We start from the raw sequence: 18,897 nt of genomic DNA, 5'->3' as shown, positions 1-18,897 counted from the left end.
CAAAGTAACTATGAAGAAGAGGTATTTTATGAATACTGTGTTATGCTTCCTGTATCAGAGTAGCTAAATTCTCAAGATCCCAATGAGAACTTAGTCAAAGAAATGTTACTGAACAATTTCAGAAATGTAAAAAAAAAAAAAAAAAAAAAAAAAAAAGTGATTAAAAACCTGAGCTTTTATTTGCAGCATCTTCTAGGTTCTCAGCATTTGAAGCGGCTAAATTTTGGTTTAGAGATACAACAGCCCTTTTATCTTCATGTGTTCTTGCATCTGGGTTATGGTAGGCATCTATATTTTGTCTGTGCATCCTATTCAAATCAGCTGAGAGGAAAAAATAAGCCATTTATTTCCATAAACACATTTCTATAATTGGTATGCAAAATATATTTTCTTAAAATGGGGAATCAGAAAGAAAAACAATAGGACAAAGCTGGGAATAATTCAATGATACGCTGGTGCCCTGCAAACAGAAACAAAATTATCAAAACTTTTAAGATTTTCAGAAAATAACCCTGTAAAATAATCTCAATTAGTAGAGAAATTAAGGATATATAAATCTTTAACAAAACATAAAAGCCATATTAACAGTATCTATGTTACTTCGGAACTTACAATTTCTTTAATATAGGATATGGCAACAATTTAAAACAACTCATAGTGAAATTTACCCATCATTGGCCTCCTAAGGAAAACACAATCATGTAGTGGAATTTAAAAACATATCCATAAGTTACTTGGCAATCCTCCCCAAAGGGTAAAGATCAATTCCATTCCCCTTCAGTGGTGTCCAGAGTTAATAACTCACTTCATGTGACTAGATATTGCAGAAATAATGCTATATGACATCTGAGGCTACTTCATAAAAGAAATTATTTCCACCTTGCTTATCTGTGGATCATTCACTCTGAAGAAAGCCAACCGCCATAATAAGGACACTAAGGGAGCCCTATGGAGAGGCCCATATGACAAGGAACTAAGGCTTCCTGAGTCACGTGAGGGAGCCATATTGGAAATTAATCTTCCAGTCCCCATCAAGCCTCAGATAATTGCTGCCATGGTCAGTATCTTGAACTTCAACATTATAAGGGAGTATGAGACAGAACCACCCAGCTAAACCACTCATAAATTACTAACCCTCAGAACTGCAAGATAATAAATGTCTATCATGCTAAAACACCAAGTTTTGGGGTAATTCATTATGTAGCAATAGATATCTTATAAACAGAGCAAAAGTCTGAGCACCTAGAATTGTGTCAAACAACCAATCTCAAAAACAGAAATGAATGATTACAGAACTCAAAAGCTTTGAACAAAAAAAAAAAAAAAAAAAAAAAAGTAGCTCTTTTTCACAAAACAAACAAAAAAACTGAAACAGTATGGCAGCACTGAAAGTGAACTTAAACCTGGATATAAGAAGTATTTACCAGGAAGCTTGTTATGTTCAAGAATGTATTTTGAACATGAATCACAATTACAATTCCAGATAGAACACAGCAAGTAACACGCAAATGTTACAAAAGAGAATCGGAGTTCAGAATCAGGAAGGTTCACATTCTGTTACAACATTTAGGGCAGCTTAGACTTGTAAAATGAATAGGAGCTTCACAGATGATGATAAGTAGAAAAGCATAATAGAGAAATAAAACAATGTGAGAGTGTTCTAAGCAGGTAAGACATGAAGAGTGTTCTGGCAACATTAAAGTAGTCCAGCTAGACTAGAACATAAAGCACATGTAATAGAGCAATGACAAGACCAGAAACTGTAGAATGGATAACTATTCTGGAATATCCTAAAATACATGCCAATCGCTCTCAATTTTGTTCTGTAGATGGCAATGGAGACAATTTTGGTTGTTACAGTAGTCAGATTAATATATTGGTCTGGCCAGGCACAGTGGCTCATGCCTATAATCCCAGCTGTTTGGGAAGCCAAGGAGGGTGGATCACTTGAGCTCAGAAGTTCGAGACCAGCCTGGGCAACATGGTGAAACCCCATCTCTACTGAAAATACAAAAATTAGCTGGGCATGGTGGCATGCGCCTGTAGTCCCAGCTACTTGGAGGGCTGAGGTGGGAGGATCACCTAAGCCCGGGAAGTGCAGGTTACAGTGAGTCAAAAATCATACCACTGCACTCCAGGGCTGGGTGACAGAGTGAGACCCTGTCTCAAAAAAGTAAAATTTAAAATGGTTGAGGGCAAAGAAAAAGATTTGAAGATCATCTGTAGGAAAGCCTAAAGAGTAACACAGGAGTAAAAGAGATGACATGGAAGAGACTGAAGGGATGAGAAACACACAAGGTCAGATGACAGTCCTTAGAAGAAAGATCATGCTCACAAACCTAGCAGAGTCTAACTCTAGTTCATAATACACATCCAGTAAATATTCGCTAAAGTTTGGATAGTATCTCAGAGGATGCAGAGGACTTAGGAAAAAGGGAACTGTCAAGGCAATTCAAAGAAGGTAAAAGCTGAGTAAAAATCATTAAATTGAAGTTAGGACACCGGGCTTTTTGTTGACAATGTGGCATAGGGTGGTGGGGGCTGGGAGGTAGAAGCTAGATGTTATACTATGGAAAAGTAGCCCATAAGAGGGTGGCAAGAAGTGGCAGCAAAAGTATAGACTACTTTTTGAATGTGTTTTATATAGTAAAGGAAACATTTATTTTTGCTTTAATACAAATGACCTAAGAAGAAAGAGAAAAAATGCAAAGAGAAGGGATTGGGTGAAACCACAGAAAAAGGTGATTGCAAGAAAATTCCCAAGTGCCAGGGACTGGCAAGGTAGACAGGTCTTCTTGAAATAATCTACACTCAGTTGCCAAACGGGAATGCAATCTTAGTTTGATAGTCACCTACACAAGCTACACATTAGGAGATACCCTATATGTAAGCAAACTTCAATAACAAATTATAGTTTACTGTTGTGATTACATACAGGCTTCTTAGGTGGACTAATATTCAACATCTTTATATTAAGAGAAAATTAATTAGTGTATATAATTATTATTTAAGATTTAAGACTATCCAATTTAGCAACCAAAACAAATCCAAAAAATGATTTGGCAACTGGGCACTCCTTTTCCATCTTTTTGTGAGATGGTAAAATAAATGATATGAAATTGGCTAAAAAATGAAAAATAAAAAAGGCACTTTGGTCAAGACTAATTTAACGACTGCAAAGATAGGACTTTATTTTAAATGCAAATCATAACGTTCAATGTAAAATCAGGAGCACTATGTGCTCCTCACTGAGTGAAATTAGCTCATTATAAAAGAGTTAACTGCCAGGCATGGTGGCTCACGCCTATAATCTCAGCACTTTGGGAGGCCAAAGCAGGTGGATCACAAGGTCAGGAGATCAAGACCACCCTGGCCGACATGGTGAAACCCTGTCACTACTAAAATACAAAAACCAGGCATGGTGGTGCACACCTGTAATCCCAACTACTCAAGAGGCTGAGGCAGGGGAATTGATTGAACTCAGGAAGTAGAGGTTGCAGTGAGCCAAGATCATGCCACTGCACTTCAGCCTGGCGACAGAACAAGACTCCACCTTAAAAAAAAAAACCAAAGAGTTAACTTCACAAGTTAGCTGCTACTCTTTATACTTTGGTGGAAAATACCTACCAAAATATATTTTGTGAAGGGCTGAGAGATCAATGTTACTATCAATCCAGGATTATTCAGCAATTCATGGGTGACACAGAAACTCTTTTATAATGACCTAATTCAGAGAGCTAAGCAAAATTCCCAACCCTGGCACTACTACTAATATGTATTTGAAGATTAACCTAATTTAAAATACATACACTTACTTACAGAGTAAAATTCTAACTGGTAGCCCCCAAAATAAATAAATCTCACAAACTTAAAAACACTTAAATCATTAAAAGTATATTCTCTCCAGCTGGGTACAATGGCTCCTGCCTGTAATCCCAGCACTTTGGGAGGCTGAGGTGGGAGGATCATTTGAGGCCAGGAGTTTGAGACAAGCTGGACAACGCAGTGAGACACTGTCTCTAAAAAACTTTTTGTAATTAGCTGAGCATGGTGGCATGTGCCTATAGGCCCTGCTACCTGGGGGGCGGAGGTGGGAAGATCGCTTGAGCCAGGGAGGTTGAGATTGCACTGAGGCATGATCGCGCCACCGCAATAAAAGCCTGGGCAACAGAGCAAGACCTTTTCTTAAAAAAAAAAAGTATATTCTCTGACTAAAACAGAATACAAACTAGAATTGAACAAAAGAAAGCTCTCTGGAAAATGCCCTGATACTTGGAAATTTTTTAAGTTCACTTCCAAATAATTAATAGGGGCCAAAGAAAAGTCACAAAGAAAATCTGAAGATCACACCATTGCACTCCAGTCTGGGCGATACAGTGACACTCCATCTCAAAAAAAAAAGAAAAAGAAAAAAAAATTATGAACAACATGTGAATAAATAAAATGAATAATGTCCTTAAATAATTCAAAGGACCAAAGCTCACGTAAGAAGAAATAAACTGAGTATCTCATTATTAAAGTGAATTCATAGTTTAAAACTTTCCTAAAAAGAAAATTCCCCACCCAGATGGCTTTATTGTGAATTCTTTTTTTTAGACAGAGTCTTGCTCTGTCGCCAGGCTGGAATGCAGTGGTGAAATCTCAGTTGACTGCAACCTCCACCTCCCGGGTTGAAACGATTCTCCTGCCCCAGCCTCCTGAGAAGCTGGTACTACAGGCATACACCACCTCGCCCAGCTAATTTTTGTATTTTTAGTAGAGACAGGGTTTCAACATGTTGGCCAAGATGGTCTCGATCTCTTGACCTCATGATCCGCCCACCTCGGCCTCCCAAAGTGCTGGGATTACAGGTGTGAGCCACTGTGCCCCGCCTTCACTAGTGAATGCTAAACACCAAAAAAAACGTTTCCCAGCTAGGCACATCTGAAATCAGAGACAAGACAAGGATGTCTGCTCTCATGAATTCCAAACACTGTACTGGAGTTCCTAAATAATGCAAAACGCAATTAAAATAAATAGAAGGCATCAGATTGGAAAGGAAGAAGTAAAATTAACTATACTGACAGATGCTATGATTGCCTACATTAAAAATTCTCAGTACTTTGGGATGGGAAGATGACTTGACCTTAGGAGTTCAAGACCAGTCTAGGCAACATAAACATAGCAAAACCCTGTTTCTACCAAAAAAAAAAAAAAAAAAAAAAAAGGCCATGTGTCGTGGCACATATCTGTAGTCCCAGCCACTCAGAAAGCAAAGGTGGAAGAATTGCCTCACCTCAGGAGGTCGAGGCTGCAGTGAGTCGTGATTACGCCACTGTATTCCAGCTTCTTAGACAGAGCAGGACTCTGTCTCAAAAAACAAAGACAAGAAAAAAAAAAAAAAAAAAAAAAAACACACTTCCTAATTCATGTTATCAGGCCAGAATTACCCCGATACCAAAACCAGGCAACATTGTAAAAAATAAAAAACAGAATCTCTTGTGAGCCTAGACTCAAAAATCTCTGACAAAATACTAGCAAATCAAATTCTAACAAGAGGTATAAGAGATAATTAATACAGCTTAGTTTACCCTAGGAATGCAAGATTGGTTCAACACTCAAAAATCAATGTAATTTACCATATGTCAGAAGGGTAAAGAGACCACATTATCATCTCAATAGATGCAGAAAAGCACCTAACAAAATTCACCATACACTCACAATGAAACCTCTAAGCAAACAAGGAATAGAACATCCTCAATGGGATAAAAGAAAAATCCAGTAAAAGCCTACAGCCAACTTAATGGTGAAAGACTGCTTTCCATTTGCATCAGAGACAAGACAAGGATGTCTGCTCTCATGAATTCTAAACACTGTACTGGAGTTCCTAAACAGTACAAAAGGCAATTAAATAGAAGGCATCAGATTGGAAAGAAGAAATAAAACTAACTCTGCTGACAGATGCTAGTGATTGCCTACATTAAAAAAAAAAATCAAAGAATCTACAAAAAACTACTAAAACAAGTGAGCTTAGCAAGCACACAGACTACAGACAATACACAAAATTTACCTGTATTTCTATAGACCATCAACGAACAAATGAGTATTAAAATTTTTTTTAATGTAACATTTTAAAATAGCTTCAAAGCACATGAAATATTTAGGGATACAATTAACAAAATATACACAAGATCTGCCACCAAAAACTACAAAATATTGCTGAGAGAAATTAACTAGAAGCAATCAATGGATATACACTGCCCATTCATGGATCCAGAAGCTCAACTGTATTAAGATGTTGGCTGTCCTAATATTGATCTATAAAGTCAATGCAATCCCAGTGAAAATCCCACCATGCTTGTTAACATTGACAAAGTAATAGTAAAATATGCAAAGAAGTCGAGTTGTCAAAACATCTTGAAAAAAGAACAAAACTGGGAAGACTCACACTTTTCAATTTCAAAACTTACTACAAAGCTACATCATCAAGAGAATCAGATATGGGCAAAAGGATCAATGGAAGAGAGAGAGAGATTGAGACAGAAACTGTCACAGATTGGAGGAGACTAAAGAGACATGAACTAAATACATTACAGGATCCTGGATTAGAGCCTAAAATAGAATAAGGACATTAGGGGGGAAAAAATGGTAAAATCTGAACAAGGTATGTAATTATCCGCACTGTATCTAGGTTAATTTCTAGTTTTGATCATTGCGCCATGATTATCTAAGATGTTAACGTCAGGGGAAACAAAGTGAAAGATACTCTCTCTACCATCTTTGCAACTCTTTTAGGTCTTAATTTCACAATAGAAAGTTTTGTTTTTTTTTTAAAGGAGGTATCACTGCACTTTCAATAAAATAAAATTTTAAAGATGCATCATTTCAAGTGATGATGAAAACTCAGAGCAACTAGAAATCTCAAATTTTTCTTGTAGGAATGCAAAATAACACAGCAAAATTGGAAAATGTTCTGGCAGTTTATTAGAAAATTAAACACTATTCAACCCAGCAATTCTATTCCTAGGCACTTACCCAAAAGAAAAAAAATTTATGTTCACACAAACATCTATAAGTGAATGTTTCTAACAGCTTTATTCATAATAGCCTTAAACTGTAAACAGCCCAAATAACCATCAAATGGTAAATGGATAAACAATTGTGGTACCTCCAGACAAAGCAGTACTATTCAGTAATAAAAATAAGCTACTGACATATGTAACAACATAGATGAATCTCAAAAACACTATGCTAAAAGACAAATGTCAGAAAAAAGGCAATATTTTCATGCCAGAAAGTAGATCACAGATTGGCAGGGGTGGATGGGTAAGTAAGAAAAATGACTATAAAGGGACATGGGACTTTTCTGCAGTGCTGGAAATGTCCAACATCTTGATTGCAGTGGTGATAACTACCAGAAATAGTTGTTAAAACACATTGAACAACCCCCCAGGGCAAGATAGCCAAATAGCCTCTCGTCCCAGTACTCCAAGCAATCAGAATCTGGAGTGGACCTCCAGCAAACTGCAGCAGACCTGCAGCAGAGTTGCCTGACTGTTAGAGGAAAGTACAAACAGAACGAAATAGTTTCAACACCAACAAAAAGGATGTCCACTCAAGACCCCATCCAAAGGTCACCAACCTCAAAGGCCAAAGGTAGATAAATCCATAAAGATGGGAAGAAACCAGTGCAAAACGGCTGAAAACTCCAAAAACCAGAAGGCTTCTTCTCCTTTAAGGGATCACAGCTCCTTGCCAGCAAGGTAACAAAACCGAATGGAGAATGAGTTTGACAGAAGCAGGCTTCTGAAGATGGATAATAACAAACTTCTCCAAGCTAAAGGAGCATGTTCTTTTTTTTTTTCCTTCTTTGAGAAAGAGTCTCACTCTATTGCCCAGGCTGATGTGCAGTGGTGCAATCTCAGCTCACTGCAACTTCCGCCTCCCAGGTTGAAGCAATTCTCCTGCCTTAGCCTCCCAAGTAGCTGGGACGAGAGGCACATGCCACCATGCCCAGCTAATTTTTTATATTTTTAGTAGAGACAGGGTTTCACCATGTTAGCTAGGATGGTCTCAACCTCCTGACCTTGTGATCTGCCCACCTTGGCTTCCCAAAGTGCTAGGACTACAGGCGTGAGCCACCATGCCCAGCCAATAAGAAGCATGTTCTAACCCAATACAAGGAAGCTAAGAACCTTGAAAAAAGATTAGACAAATGCTAACTAGAATAACCAGTTTAGAGGACAACATAAACAACCTGAGCTGAAAAACAAAGCACAAGAACTTTGTGAAGCATATACAAGTTTCAATAGCCAAATCGATCAAGTGGAGGAAAGGATATCAGAGATTGAAGATCAACTCAACACAATAAAACGAGAAGACAAGATTAGAGAAAAAAGAGGGAAAGGAATAAAGCCTCCAAGAAATATGGGATTATGTGAGAAGACCAAATCTACATTTGATCACTCTGAAAGTGAAGGGGAGAATGAAACCAAGTTGGAAAACACTCTTCAGGATATTATCCAGGAGAACTTCCCCAACCTAGCAAGACAGGCCAACATTCAAATTCAGGAAATACGGAGACATAAAGATACTCCTCGAGAAAAGCATCCCCAAGACACAATCATCAGATTCACCAAGGTTGAAATAAAGGAAAAAATGCTAACAGCAGCCAGACAGAAAGGTCAGCCACAAAGGGAAGCCCATCATACCAACAGTGGATCACTTGGCAGAAATCCCACAAGCCAAAAGAAAATGAGGGCCAATATTCAACATTTTTAAAGAAAACAATTTTCAAACCAGAATTTCATAACCAGGCAAATTAAGCTTCAGAAGCAAAGGAGAAATAAAATCCATTATGGACAAGCAAATGCTGAGAGATTTTGTCACCACCAGGTCTGCCCTACAAGAGCTCCCAAAGGAAGCACTACATAAAAAGGAATAATCACTACCAACCACTGCAATAACATAACAAACTGTAAAGACCACTGACGCTAGGAAGAAACTGCATCAACTAATGGGCAAAATAACCAGCTAGCATCATAATGGCAGGATCAAATTCACGCATAATATTAACCTTAAATGTAAATCGACCAAATAGCCCAATTAAAAGACACAGACTGGCAAACAGGATAAAGAGTCAAGGCCCATTGGTGTGCTGTATTCAGGAGACCCATTTCACGTGCAAAGACACACATAGGCTCAAAATAAAGGGATGGAGAAAGATTTACAAAGCAAACTGAAAGCAAAAGAAAGCAGGGGATGCAATCTTAGTTGCTGATAAAACAGACTTTAAACCAACAAAGATCAAAAGAGACAAAGAAGGGCATTATGTAATGGTAAAGGCATCAATGTAACAAGAAGAGCTAAGTATCCTAACTACATATGCACCCAAATACATAAAACAAGTTCTTAATTACTTATAGAGACTCAGACTCCCACACAATAAAAATAGGAGACGCTAACACCCCACTGTCAATTTTAGATCAACGAAACAGAAAATTAACAAGGATATCCAGGACTTGAACTCAGCTTTGGACCAAGCGGAGCTAATACACATCTACAGAACTCTCCACCCCAAATAAACAGAATATACATTCTTCTCAGCACCACATCGCACTTACTCTAAAATTGACCACATAATTGTAAGTAAAACACCCCTCAGCAAATGCAAAAGAATGGAAATCATAACAGTCTCTCAGACCACAGTGCAATCAAATTAGAATTCAGGATTAAGAAACTCACTCCGAACCCCACAACTACATGGAAACTGAACAACCTGCTCTTGAATAACTACTAGATAAATAACGAAATGAAGGCAGAAATAAAGGTGTTCTTTGAAAACAATGAGAACGAAGACAGAACGTACCAGAATCTCTGGGATACATTTAAAGCAATGTGTAGAGAAAAATTTATAGCACTAAATGCCCAAAAGAGAAAGAAAACATCTAAAATCGACACCCTAACGTCAAAATTAAAAGAACTAGAGAAGCAAGAACAAACAAATTCAAAAGCCAGCAGAAGACAAGAAATAACTAAAATCAGAGCTTAACTGAAGGAAATAGAGACACAAAAAACCCTAAAAAAAAAAAAAAAAAAAAAAAAATCAGTGAATCCAAGAGCTGGTTTTTTGATAAGATCAACAAAATAGACTGCTAGTGAGATTAATGAAGAAAAGACAAAAGAATCAAATAGATACAATAAAAAATGATAAAGGCAATATCACTACTGATCCCATAGAAATACAAACTACCATCAGAGAATACTATAAACACCTCCACACAAATAAAACAGAAAATCTAGAAGAAATGGATAAATTCCTGGACACTTACACCCTCCCAAGACTAAACCACAAAGAAGTTAAATCCCTGAATAGACTAATAACAAACTCTGAAATTGAGGCAGCAATTTATAGCCTACCAAACAAAAAAAGTCCAGGACCAGGGTTGACAACCAAATTCTACCAGAGGTAAAGAGGAGCTGGTACCACTCCTTCTGAAACTATTCCAAACAATACAACAAGAGTGAATCCTCCCTAACTCATTTTGTGAGGCCAACATCATCCTGATACAAAAACCTGGCAAAGACACAACTAAAAAAGAAAATTTCACGCTGCTATCACTAAGGAACATCAATGCAAAAATCCTCAGTAAAATACTGGCAAACCAAATCCAACAGCACATCAAGGAGCTTATCCGTCATGATCAAGTCGGCTTCATCCCTGGGATGCAAGGCTGGTTCAACATACACAAATCAATAAACATAATCCATCACATAAACAGAACCAAAGACAAAAACCACAATTATCTTAACAGATACAGAGAAGGCCTTTGACAAATTCAACAACGCTTAATGCTGATAACTCCCAATAAACTAGGTATTGATGCCCAGATATCTCAAAATATAAGAGCTATTTATGACAAACCCACAGCCAATATCATACTTAATGGGCAAAAACTTGTGCCTTTGAAAACCGGCACAAGACAAGGATACCCTCTCTTACCACTCCTATTCAGTATAGTGTGGGAAGTTCTAGCCAGGGCAATCAGGCAAGAGAAAGAAATAAAGGGTATTCAAATAGATAAAGAGGAAGTCAAATTATCTCTATTTGCAGATGACATGATTGCCTATTTAGAAAACTCCATCATCTCTGCCCAAAATCCCCTGAAGCTGACAAGCAACTTCAGCAAAGTCTCAGGATACAAAATCAATATGCAAAAAAAATCACAAGCATTCCTATACACCAATAACAGACAGAGTCACAGAATGAGTGAACTCCCATTCACAATTACTACAAAGAGGATTAAATACCTATGAATGCAACTTACAAAGGATATGAAGGGCCTCTTCAAGGAGAACTAAAAAACCACTGCTCATGGAAATAAGAGAGGACACAAACAAATGGAAAAACATTCCATATTCATGGATAGGAAGAAACAATATCATGAAAATGTCCATACTGCCCTAAGTAATCTATATATTGAATGCTATCCTCATCAAGCTACCACTGACTTTCTTCACAGAATTGGAAAAAAACACCTTAAACTTCATACAGAACCAAAAAAGAACCCGCACAGCCAGGACAATTCTTTAAAAAAAAAAAAAAAAGCTGGAGGCATCACACTACCTGGCTTCAAACTACAAGGCTACAGTAATCAAAACTGCATGGTACTGGTACCAAAACAGACATATAGACCAATGGAACAGAACAGAGGCCTCAGAAACAATGCCACACACGTACAACCATCTGATCTTTGACAAACCTGAAAAAAACAAGCATGGAGAAAGGATTCCCTATTTAATAATGATGTTGGGATAACTGGCTAGCCATATGCGGAAAGCTGAAACTGGATCCCTTCCTTACACCTTATACAAAAATTAACACCAGATGGATTAAAGGTTTAAAGTAAGACCTAAAACTATAAACAAACTAGAAAGAAAACCTAGGCAATACCATTCAGGACATAGGCATGGGCAAGGATTTCATGACTAAAACATCAAAAGCAATGGCAACAAAAGCCAAAATAGACCAATGGGATCTAATTAAACTAAAGAGCTTCTGCCCAGGAAAAGAAGCTATCATTAAAGTGAACCGGCAACCAACAGAACAGGAAAAAAATTTTGCAATCTACCCATCTGACAAAGGGCTAATATCTAGAATCTATGAAGAACTTAAATTTATAGGAAAAAACAACCCCATCAAAAAGTGGATGAAGGATATAAAAAGACACTTTTCAAAAGAAGACATTTATGCGGTCAACAAACATATGAAAAAAAGCTCATCATCACTGGTCATTAGAGAAATGCAAATCAAAACCACACTGAGATACCATCTTACACCAGTTAGAATGGCTATTATTTAAAAAATCGGGAGACAACAGAAGCTGGAGAGGATGTGGAGAAATAGAAAACGCTTTTACACTGTTTGTGGGAGCGTAAATTAGTTCAACCATTGTAGAAGACAGTGTGGCAATTCCTCAAGGATCTAGAAATAGAAATACCACTTGACCCAGCAATCCCATTACTGGGTATATACCCAAAGAATTATAAATCATTCTATTATAATGACACATGCATACATATATTTATTGTGGCACTGTTCAGAATAGCAAAGACTTGGAACCAACCCAAACACCCATCAATGATAGACTGGATAAAGAAAATGTGGCACATATACACCATGGAATACTGTGTAGCCATAAAAAAAGGATGGATTCATGCCCTTTGCAGGGACATGGATGAAGCTGGAAACCATCATTCTCAGCAAAGTAACACAAGAACAGAAAATCAAACACCGCATGTTGTCACTAATAAGTGGGAGCTGAACAATGAGAACACATGGGCACAGGGAGGGGAACATCACACACCGGGGAACGCTGAGGAGTAGGGGAGATATGGGAGAAATAGCTTTAAGAGAAATACCTAATGTAGATGACAGGGTGATGGATGCAACCAACTACAATGGCACGTGTATACCTATGCAACAAACCTACATGTTCTACACATGTAACCCAGAACTTAAAGTACAATTAAAGAAAACACACACACACACACGCTGAACTTGAAAAATACCTGATCAAATATATATAGATAATTAATTATCCTGTTAATCAATTGGAACTATGAGATACCATCTTTCAAGTTAGTTTTTATCTTTTAATTTTATTTTTATTGACATTTTTCTTTTGGTGTATATGTTTTAACATTTGACTTCTATAGTTTCACATAAAGTTTCAAATAACTTGAATAAAGAGCTTTAATGAAGAACTGAGAAAGACAAAAAAGTACTGTACAAAAAATTAAAATGAGAAATATTTAAAGAGGTGATACTATCTTTTGCATAAATAACATATTTTTTACAAAAATTAGCTGGGCATGGTGGTATGTGCCTGTAATCCCAGCTACTCGGCAGCCTGAGGCAGAAGAACTGCTTGAACCAGGGAGTAGGAGGTTGCAGTGAGCCGAGATCATGCCACTGCACCCCAGCCTGGTGACAGAGCTAGACTTCATCTCAAAAAACAAAAAACAAAACAAACATATTTTTGTATTTTATTAATAATTACTATGTCTTATAAAGAGATCTTCTTGGCAGGGCATGCTGGTTCACACCTGTAATCAAGCACTTTGGAAGGCTGAGGCAAGTGGATCATGAGGTCAGAAGATTGAGACCATCCAGGCCAACATAGTGAAACCCCACCCCCCGCAACTCTACTAAAAATAAACAAATTAGCTAGGCATGGTGGTGTGTGCCTGTAGTCCCAGCTACTTGGAAGGCTGAAGCAGGAGAATCACTTGAACCCGGGAGGCAGAGGTTGTAGTGAGCCAAAATCACGCCACTGCACTCCAGCCTGGCAACAGAGTGAGACTCTCTCAAAACAAAACAAAACAAAACAAAACAAAACAAAACAAAACAAAACAAAACAAAACAAAAGAGAGACCTTAGAGAGCTAAGGGTGCAGAGTAAAGATTCAATTTTATTAATTTCTTTTGAATAAATGATCAAAAAAACAAGAGTAATTAGAAACGTGAGCAGCAGAATTAAAGTTAGCCAAGTTAATGAACAGATGTCATATGGTCTTGGTCATCACACTGCTCTATACTACATATTTCAAATGTAAAGTTCCTACCTTCTCTAAAATGTAGCAGCTACATTGGGTGTAGTAGCTCACACATGTAATCCCAGCACTTTGGGAGGCCAAGGCAGGTGGATCAACTCAGGTCAGGAGTTCAAGACCAGAATGACCACCATGGTGAAACCCTGTCTCTCTCCTAAATACACAAAATTAGGCAGGTATGGTGGTGCATGCCTATAACCCCCGCTATTCCGGAGGCTGAGGCAGGAAAACTGCTTGAACCCAAGAAGCAGAGGTTGCAACGACCTGAGATTGAGCCATTGCATTCCAGCTCCCCCCGCAAAAAAATGTAGCAGCCCCAGCTCCCCCCGCAAAAAAATGTAGCAGCCGCATACTGATACCTTTTTTTTTTTCTGAGATAGAGTCTTCCTCTGTCACCAGGCTGAAGTGCAATGGTGCAATATCAGCTCACTGCAACCTCCGCCACCAGGGTTCAAGTGATTCTCCTGCCTCAGCCTCCAAGTAGCTGCGACTACAGGCATACGCCACCACGTCCAGCTAATTTCTGTATTTTTAGTAGAGACGAAGTTTCACCACATTGGCCAGGATGGTCTTGATCTCTTGACCTCATGATCCACCTGCCTCAGCCTCCCTAAGTGCTGGGATGACAGGCATGAGCCACGGCACCCAGCCATAAACTGATATTCTTTAAGTGATGAGTATACTTGCTTTGAAAATACCATTAAAAGAGTTCTACTGTATTTGATAAAATAGTATGTCTTTTCTATTTTCATGGCATGAAGACAGCATTAAATAAGCCCACATTACCATTAAAAATTGAAATCTCAGAAACATTTTCTCCATACTTATCAGGTCAAGCAATTCTAAAACAATGTTTTATAATTTAATAACCCATATTTATCCTTACTTCTACTAATTAAAGGCATACAGAACACCATAATTGTATTGTTTTAACTAGAAATAATGTTAGAGGTAAGATTTTAGAAAAATGTTCTATCCGAATGTTTTCCAATGTTTCAGTCAGTGAAACACAACTTTCTCGCTAACTAGCATATTTCTATCAATTTACAATTTAAATTTACTGTAGCAAAGATTGGCCATAGGGTTATTAATCCCATGTTCTTCTCCTGAGCATAAAGAAAGTTAAACTTCCCAGCCTCCCAAGCAGTTAGGTTAGACCCTATAACTAGGTCTGAACAATGGAATGAAGGCAAAAGTGATCTTCCTCCACATCCAGGCCAGGCCCCAACAAAATCCTCAATTTGTACCAGGACAAGAAGAAAAGGACTCTAAAACGAAGCAATGACACAATGGATCCCCGAGTCACTTCTTGCAGGAGAACCACCCAAACAGCATCAGAGTGGGACAAAAGTGGATGCCTACAAGAGAGGCCTTAAGCTTCTGAGAATTTGGGTTTGCTTATTACAGCACTTTCCATTAAATGCCTGGACTAACACCTTTAATTTCTTTACTTTAAAAGAAAATGTTATAGCACTATAAATGGAAAACTAGTGTTTTTCTTATATATTTTCAAGTAAACACTTGCCTATTAAAATAAGAAATGCTTCATCTAAAATCATTTCATCGATAATGTAATAAGTGTTCCACTCTTTCAAAACTGTGAGAAAATTATTAATGAAGTGAAGACAGAAAAGGAACAAATCTTTTGGAAAGAAAAGAAGAGTTACATATTAAAATTAAAGTAGGCCGGGCATGGTGACTCATGCCTGTAATCCCAGCATTTCGGGAGGCCACGGTGAGTGGATCACCTAAGGTCAGGAGTTTGAGACCTGCCTGACCAACATGGTGAAACCTCGTCTCTACTAAAAATACAAAAATTAGCCAGGTGTGGTGATGGATGCTTGTAAATCCCAGAGACTTGGGAGGCTGAGTTAGGAGGCTTTATTCAACCCGGAAGGCAGAGGTTGCACTGAGCTGAGATGGTGACACTGCACTCCAGCCTGGGCGACAGAGTGAAACTCTGTCTCAAAAAAATAAAGTGGGCCTCAAATGTATCTTTAAAACACACACACACACACACACACACACACACACACACACACACAAAACAATGAACCAAAGGCATAATACATAAGAATTCTAACTCAACAACCAATCTTCCAATTCTGTCACTCACCTATTCCTACAATATTTAACACCTAAAGAATATGAAATGTGTACCTTTGCTCTATTTTTATTCTGCTTAACTAAAAGCTAAGCAGAGACCATCCTAATACATACAACGGTCCTTTGTAACCATGGATTCCACATCTGTGGATTCAACCAACCACAAATCGAAAACATTAAAAAACAAACAAACAAAAAAAAAAAAAAAAAAAATCGATGCTTTCATCTGTGCTGAATATGTAAAAAGTCTTTTTTTCTTGTCATTATTCCCTAAGCAATACAAGATCACAACTATTTACACAGCATTTTCACTGTATTAGGTATTGTAAGTAATCTAGAGATGACTTAAAGTATACAGGAGGATGTGTGTAGGTTATATGCAAACACTATACCAATTTTTTATCAGGAACTTGAGCATCCGTGGATTTGGGCATTCACAGGAGATCCTGGAATCAATGTCCCATGGTTACCAACAGACAATTGTATATAACAAGTTATATAAAGCCACTCAAGGTATTTGCTGTGTGGTTACTAGATCAAACATTTTTGAGAGTACATAAATGAAAGACAAATAAGCAAATTATGAAAGCTGCTACAAAGTTTCTATGATCGTCTCTTTTCCCCCCTCCACAAAAGAATCCTTGCAATGAGCAGGTATACTGCACATACAAATTAAACACAAAATCCCCTCCTAAAACTGTTTTACAGCCTTTATTTCTAAGACATCTTACTATTTTTTTTTTATTTGTAATATGGGTTTTATCATTTTTACAAGGAAACAAAATATTCTAAGTACTAGTTCGGGTAAAAACTTATCAACTAACATGAGCTTTTCTCTGCAGCTGGGTTATCAACATCACAGGATGAAATATTTGTAATAAAAAGAAATGAACAGTATTCTGAAGAAGAAATGCTTTCTAGCCTATTATTATATTTATTCTCAAAATACCTCTTATGCATTAAGTTACATAAAGAGGCCTTGTTATAGGGGCTATGATTTCTACCTTTTTCTACTCCCCAGTATTTTCAAAAGTTAAAAATAATTTACCTTATTTTAAAAACAAGTCAATGGAAATAACATACTTAGCAGATTTCCTTTTGCATCCCTGAGAGGGGCACCACCTCCACCTTTTCCCCAAGGATTATATGTTCTCATTTCAGCTTCTAATTTAGCTTCATATTCTTCTTTTTCTTCACGTTCTTTCTTCCTTCTTTCTTCTCTTTCCCGAATCTTGACAACATAAAATATATTTAAAATAAATGCTGACAAGTATTTTGACACAAGAGGTTAGTAATACCAGATGTTATTTAAAAAACAAAACAAAACTGGGTTTTATTTTTTCTAACACACACACACACACACACACACACACACACGTTTTTTTTTTTTTTTTTCAGTATGCTACCCTACAAAGGTTAAAACCACAAATACATGTAATACTCAATGTAAAAATACTTCAGACCAGGCGTGGTGGCTCATGCCTGTAGAGGCCGAGGTGGGCAGATCACTTAAGGCAAAGAGTTCGAGACCAGCCTGGCCAACATGGCGAAACCCTGTCTCTACTAAAAATACAAAAATTAGCTGGGTGTGGTGGCACACACCTGTAATCTCAGCTACTTGGGTGGCTGAGGCAGAAGAATCACCTGAACCCAGGAGGCGGAGGTTGTAGTGAGCCAAGATCGTGCCACGGCACTTCAGCCTGGGCAACAATAAGCAAAACGCTGTCTCTAAATAATATTAAAAATAAAAATACTTCAATGGCTGGAATACATAGCCCCTGTTCCTCTATATACCACCAAATGCCTTTCTAGCCACTAAGGCTACTTCAGACTCAACCAACTCATCTTCCCCTCCCCCAGTGCCTACCTGAGCCATTCTCTATCTAACCCTGACATGGGAACATCAGATCTCCCTAAGTTCCTTTTTCATCTATCCTTTCAAGGGGAATGTCCAGCCACAAAGTGTACCCTCAACCTTACCAGGCCTACTTTCCCTAGGTAAACTCTATTCCCAGAATTCAGAGGTTGGGGGATCAATGCCCTCTGGGGAATGCTACGCAACTTTAAACAGGAGCATACCTCATTTTATTGTGCTGCACTTTATCGTACTTTGCAGACACTGCATTGTTTACAAATTGAAAGTTTGTGGCAACCCTGCATTGAAGAAGTCTATCGGTACCATTTTTCCAACAGCATAGACTAACTTCATGTCTGTGTCACATTTTGGTAATTCTCACAATATTTCAAACTTTTTTTTTGTTTTTTGAGATGGAGTCTCACTCTGCCACCCAGGTTAGAGTGCAGTGGCACGATCTCGGCTCATTGCAACCTCCATTTCCCAGGTTCAAGTGATTCTCCTGCCACAGCCTCCCAAGTAGCTGGAATTACAGGCGCGTGCCACCACACCTAGCTAACTTTTTGTATTTTAAGTAGAGACAGGGTTTCACAGTGTTAGCCAGGCTGGTCTCAATCTCCTGACCTGTGACCCTCCCACCTCGGCCTCCCAAAGTGCTAAGATTACAGGGATGAGCCACCATGCCTGGCCACTTTTTAATATCTGTTATAGTGATCTGCGATTGGTGATCTTTAGTGTTGCTATAATAATTGTTTTGGGGCACCATGAACCACACACACATAAAATGGCAAACTTAATGAATAAATGTCATATGTATCCTGACTATTCTACCGATCAGCCATT

The 18,897-nt window shown here is 38.0% G+C and overlaps 1 protein-coding gene across 17 annotated transcripts in view; it reads right to left on the bottom strand.

Annotated features, from left to right (window-relative positions):
• Nucleotides 1-18,897, bottom strand: part of CSPP1 (centrosome and spindle pole associated protein 1) — a 155,078-nt gene that overhangs the window by 47,105 nt on the left and 89,076 nt on the right. For 15 of the 17 annotated variants that reach the window (XR_004274474.1, XM_032296272.1, XM_032296265.1 and 12 more), the window contains 2 exons: nucleotides 17,283-17,430; nucleotides 169-321 (listed from right to left, as the gene is read on the bottom strand). Coding sequence is in view for 16 of the 17 variants with exons in the window: in XM_032296272.1 (XP_032152163.1) it covers nucleotides 169-321; nucleotides 17,283-17,430 (301 nt within the window). In the remaining variant the exon portion in view is untranslated. The remainder of the gene's footprint in view (nucleotides 1-168; nucleotides 322-17,282; nucleotides 17,431-18,897) is intronic. The other 2 variants (XM_032296274.1, XM_032296275.1) reach the window with 1 other exon arrangement.

This window comes from Sapajus apella, unplaced genomic scaffold (genome assembly GCF_009761245.1).
Source record: "Sapajus apella isolate SASKATOON/1434 unplaced genomic scaffold, GSC_monkey_1.0 scaffold35, whole genome shotgun sequence".
NCBI lineage: Eukaryota > Metazoa > Chordata > Mammalia > Primates > Cebidae > Sapajus > Sapajus apella.
The sequence above is the reverse complement of the archived record's forward strand: the minus strand, read 5'-3'. Positions and strand labels throughout refer to the sequence as shown.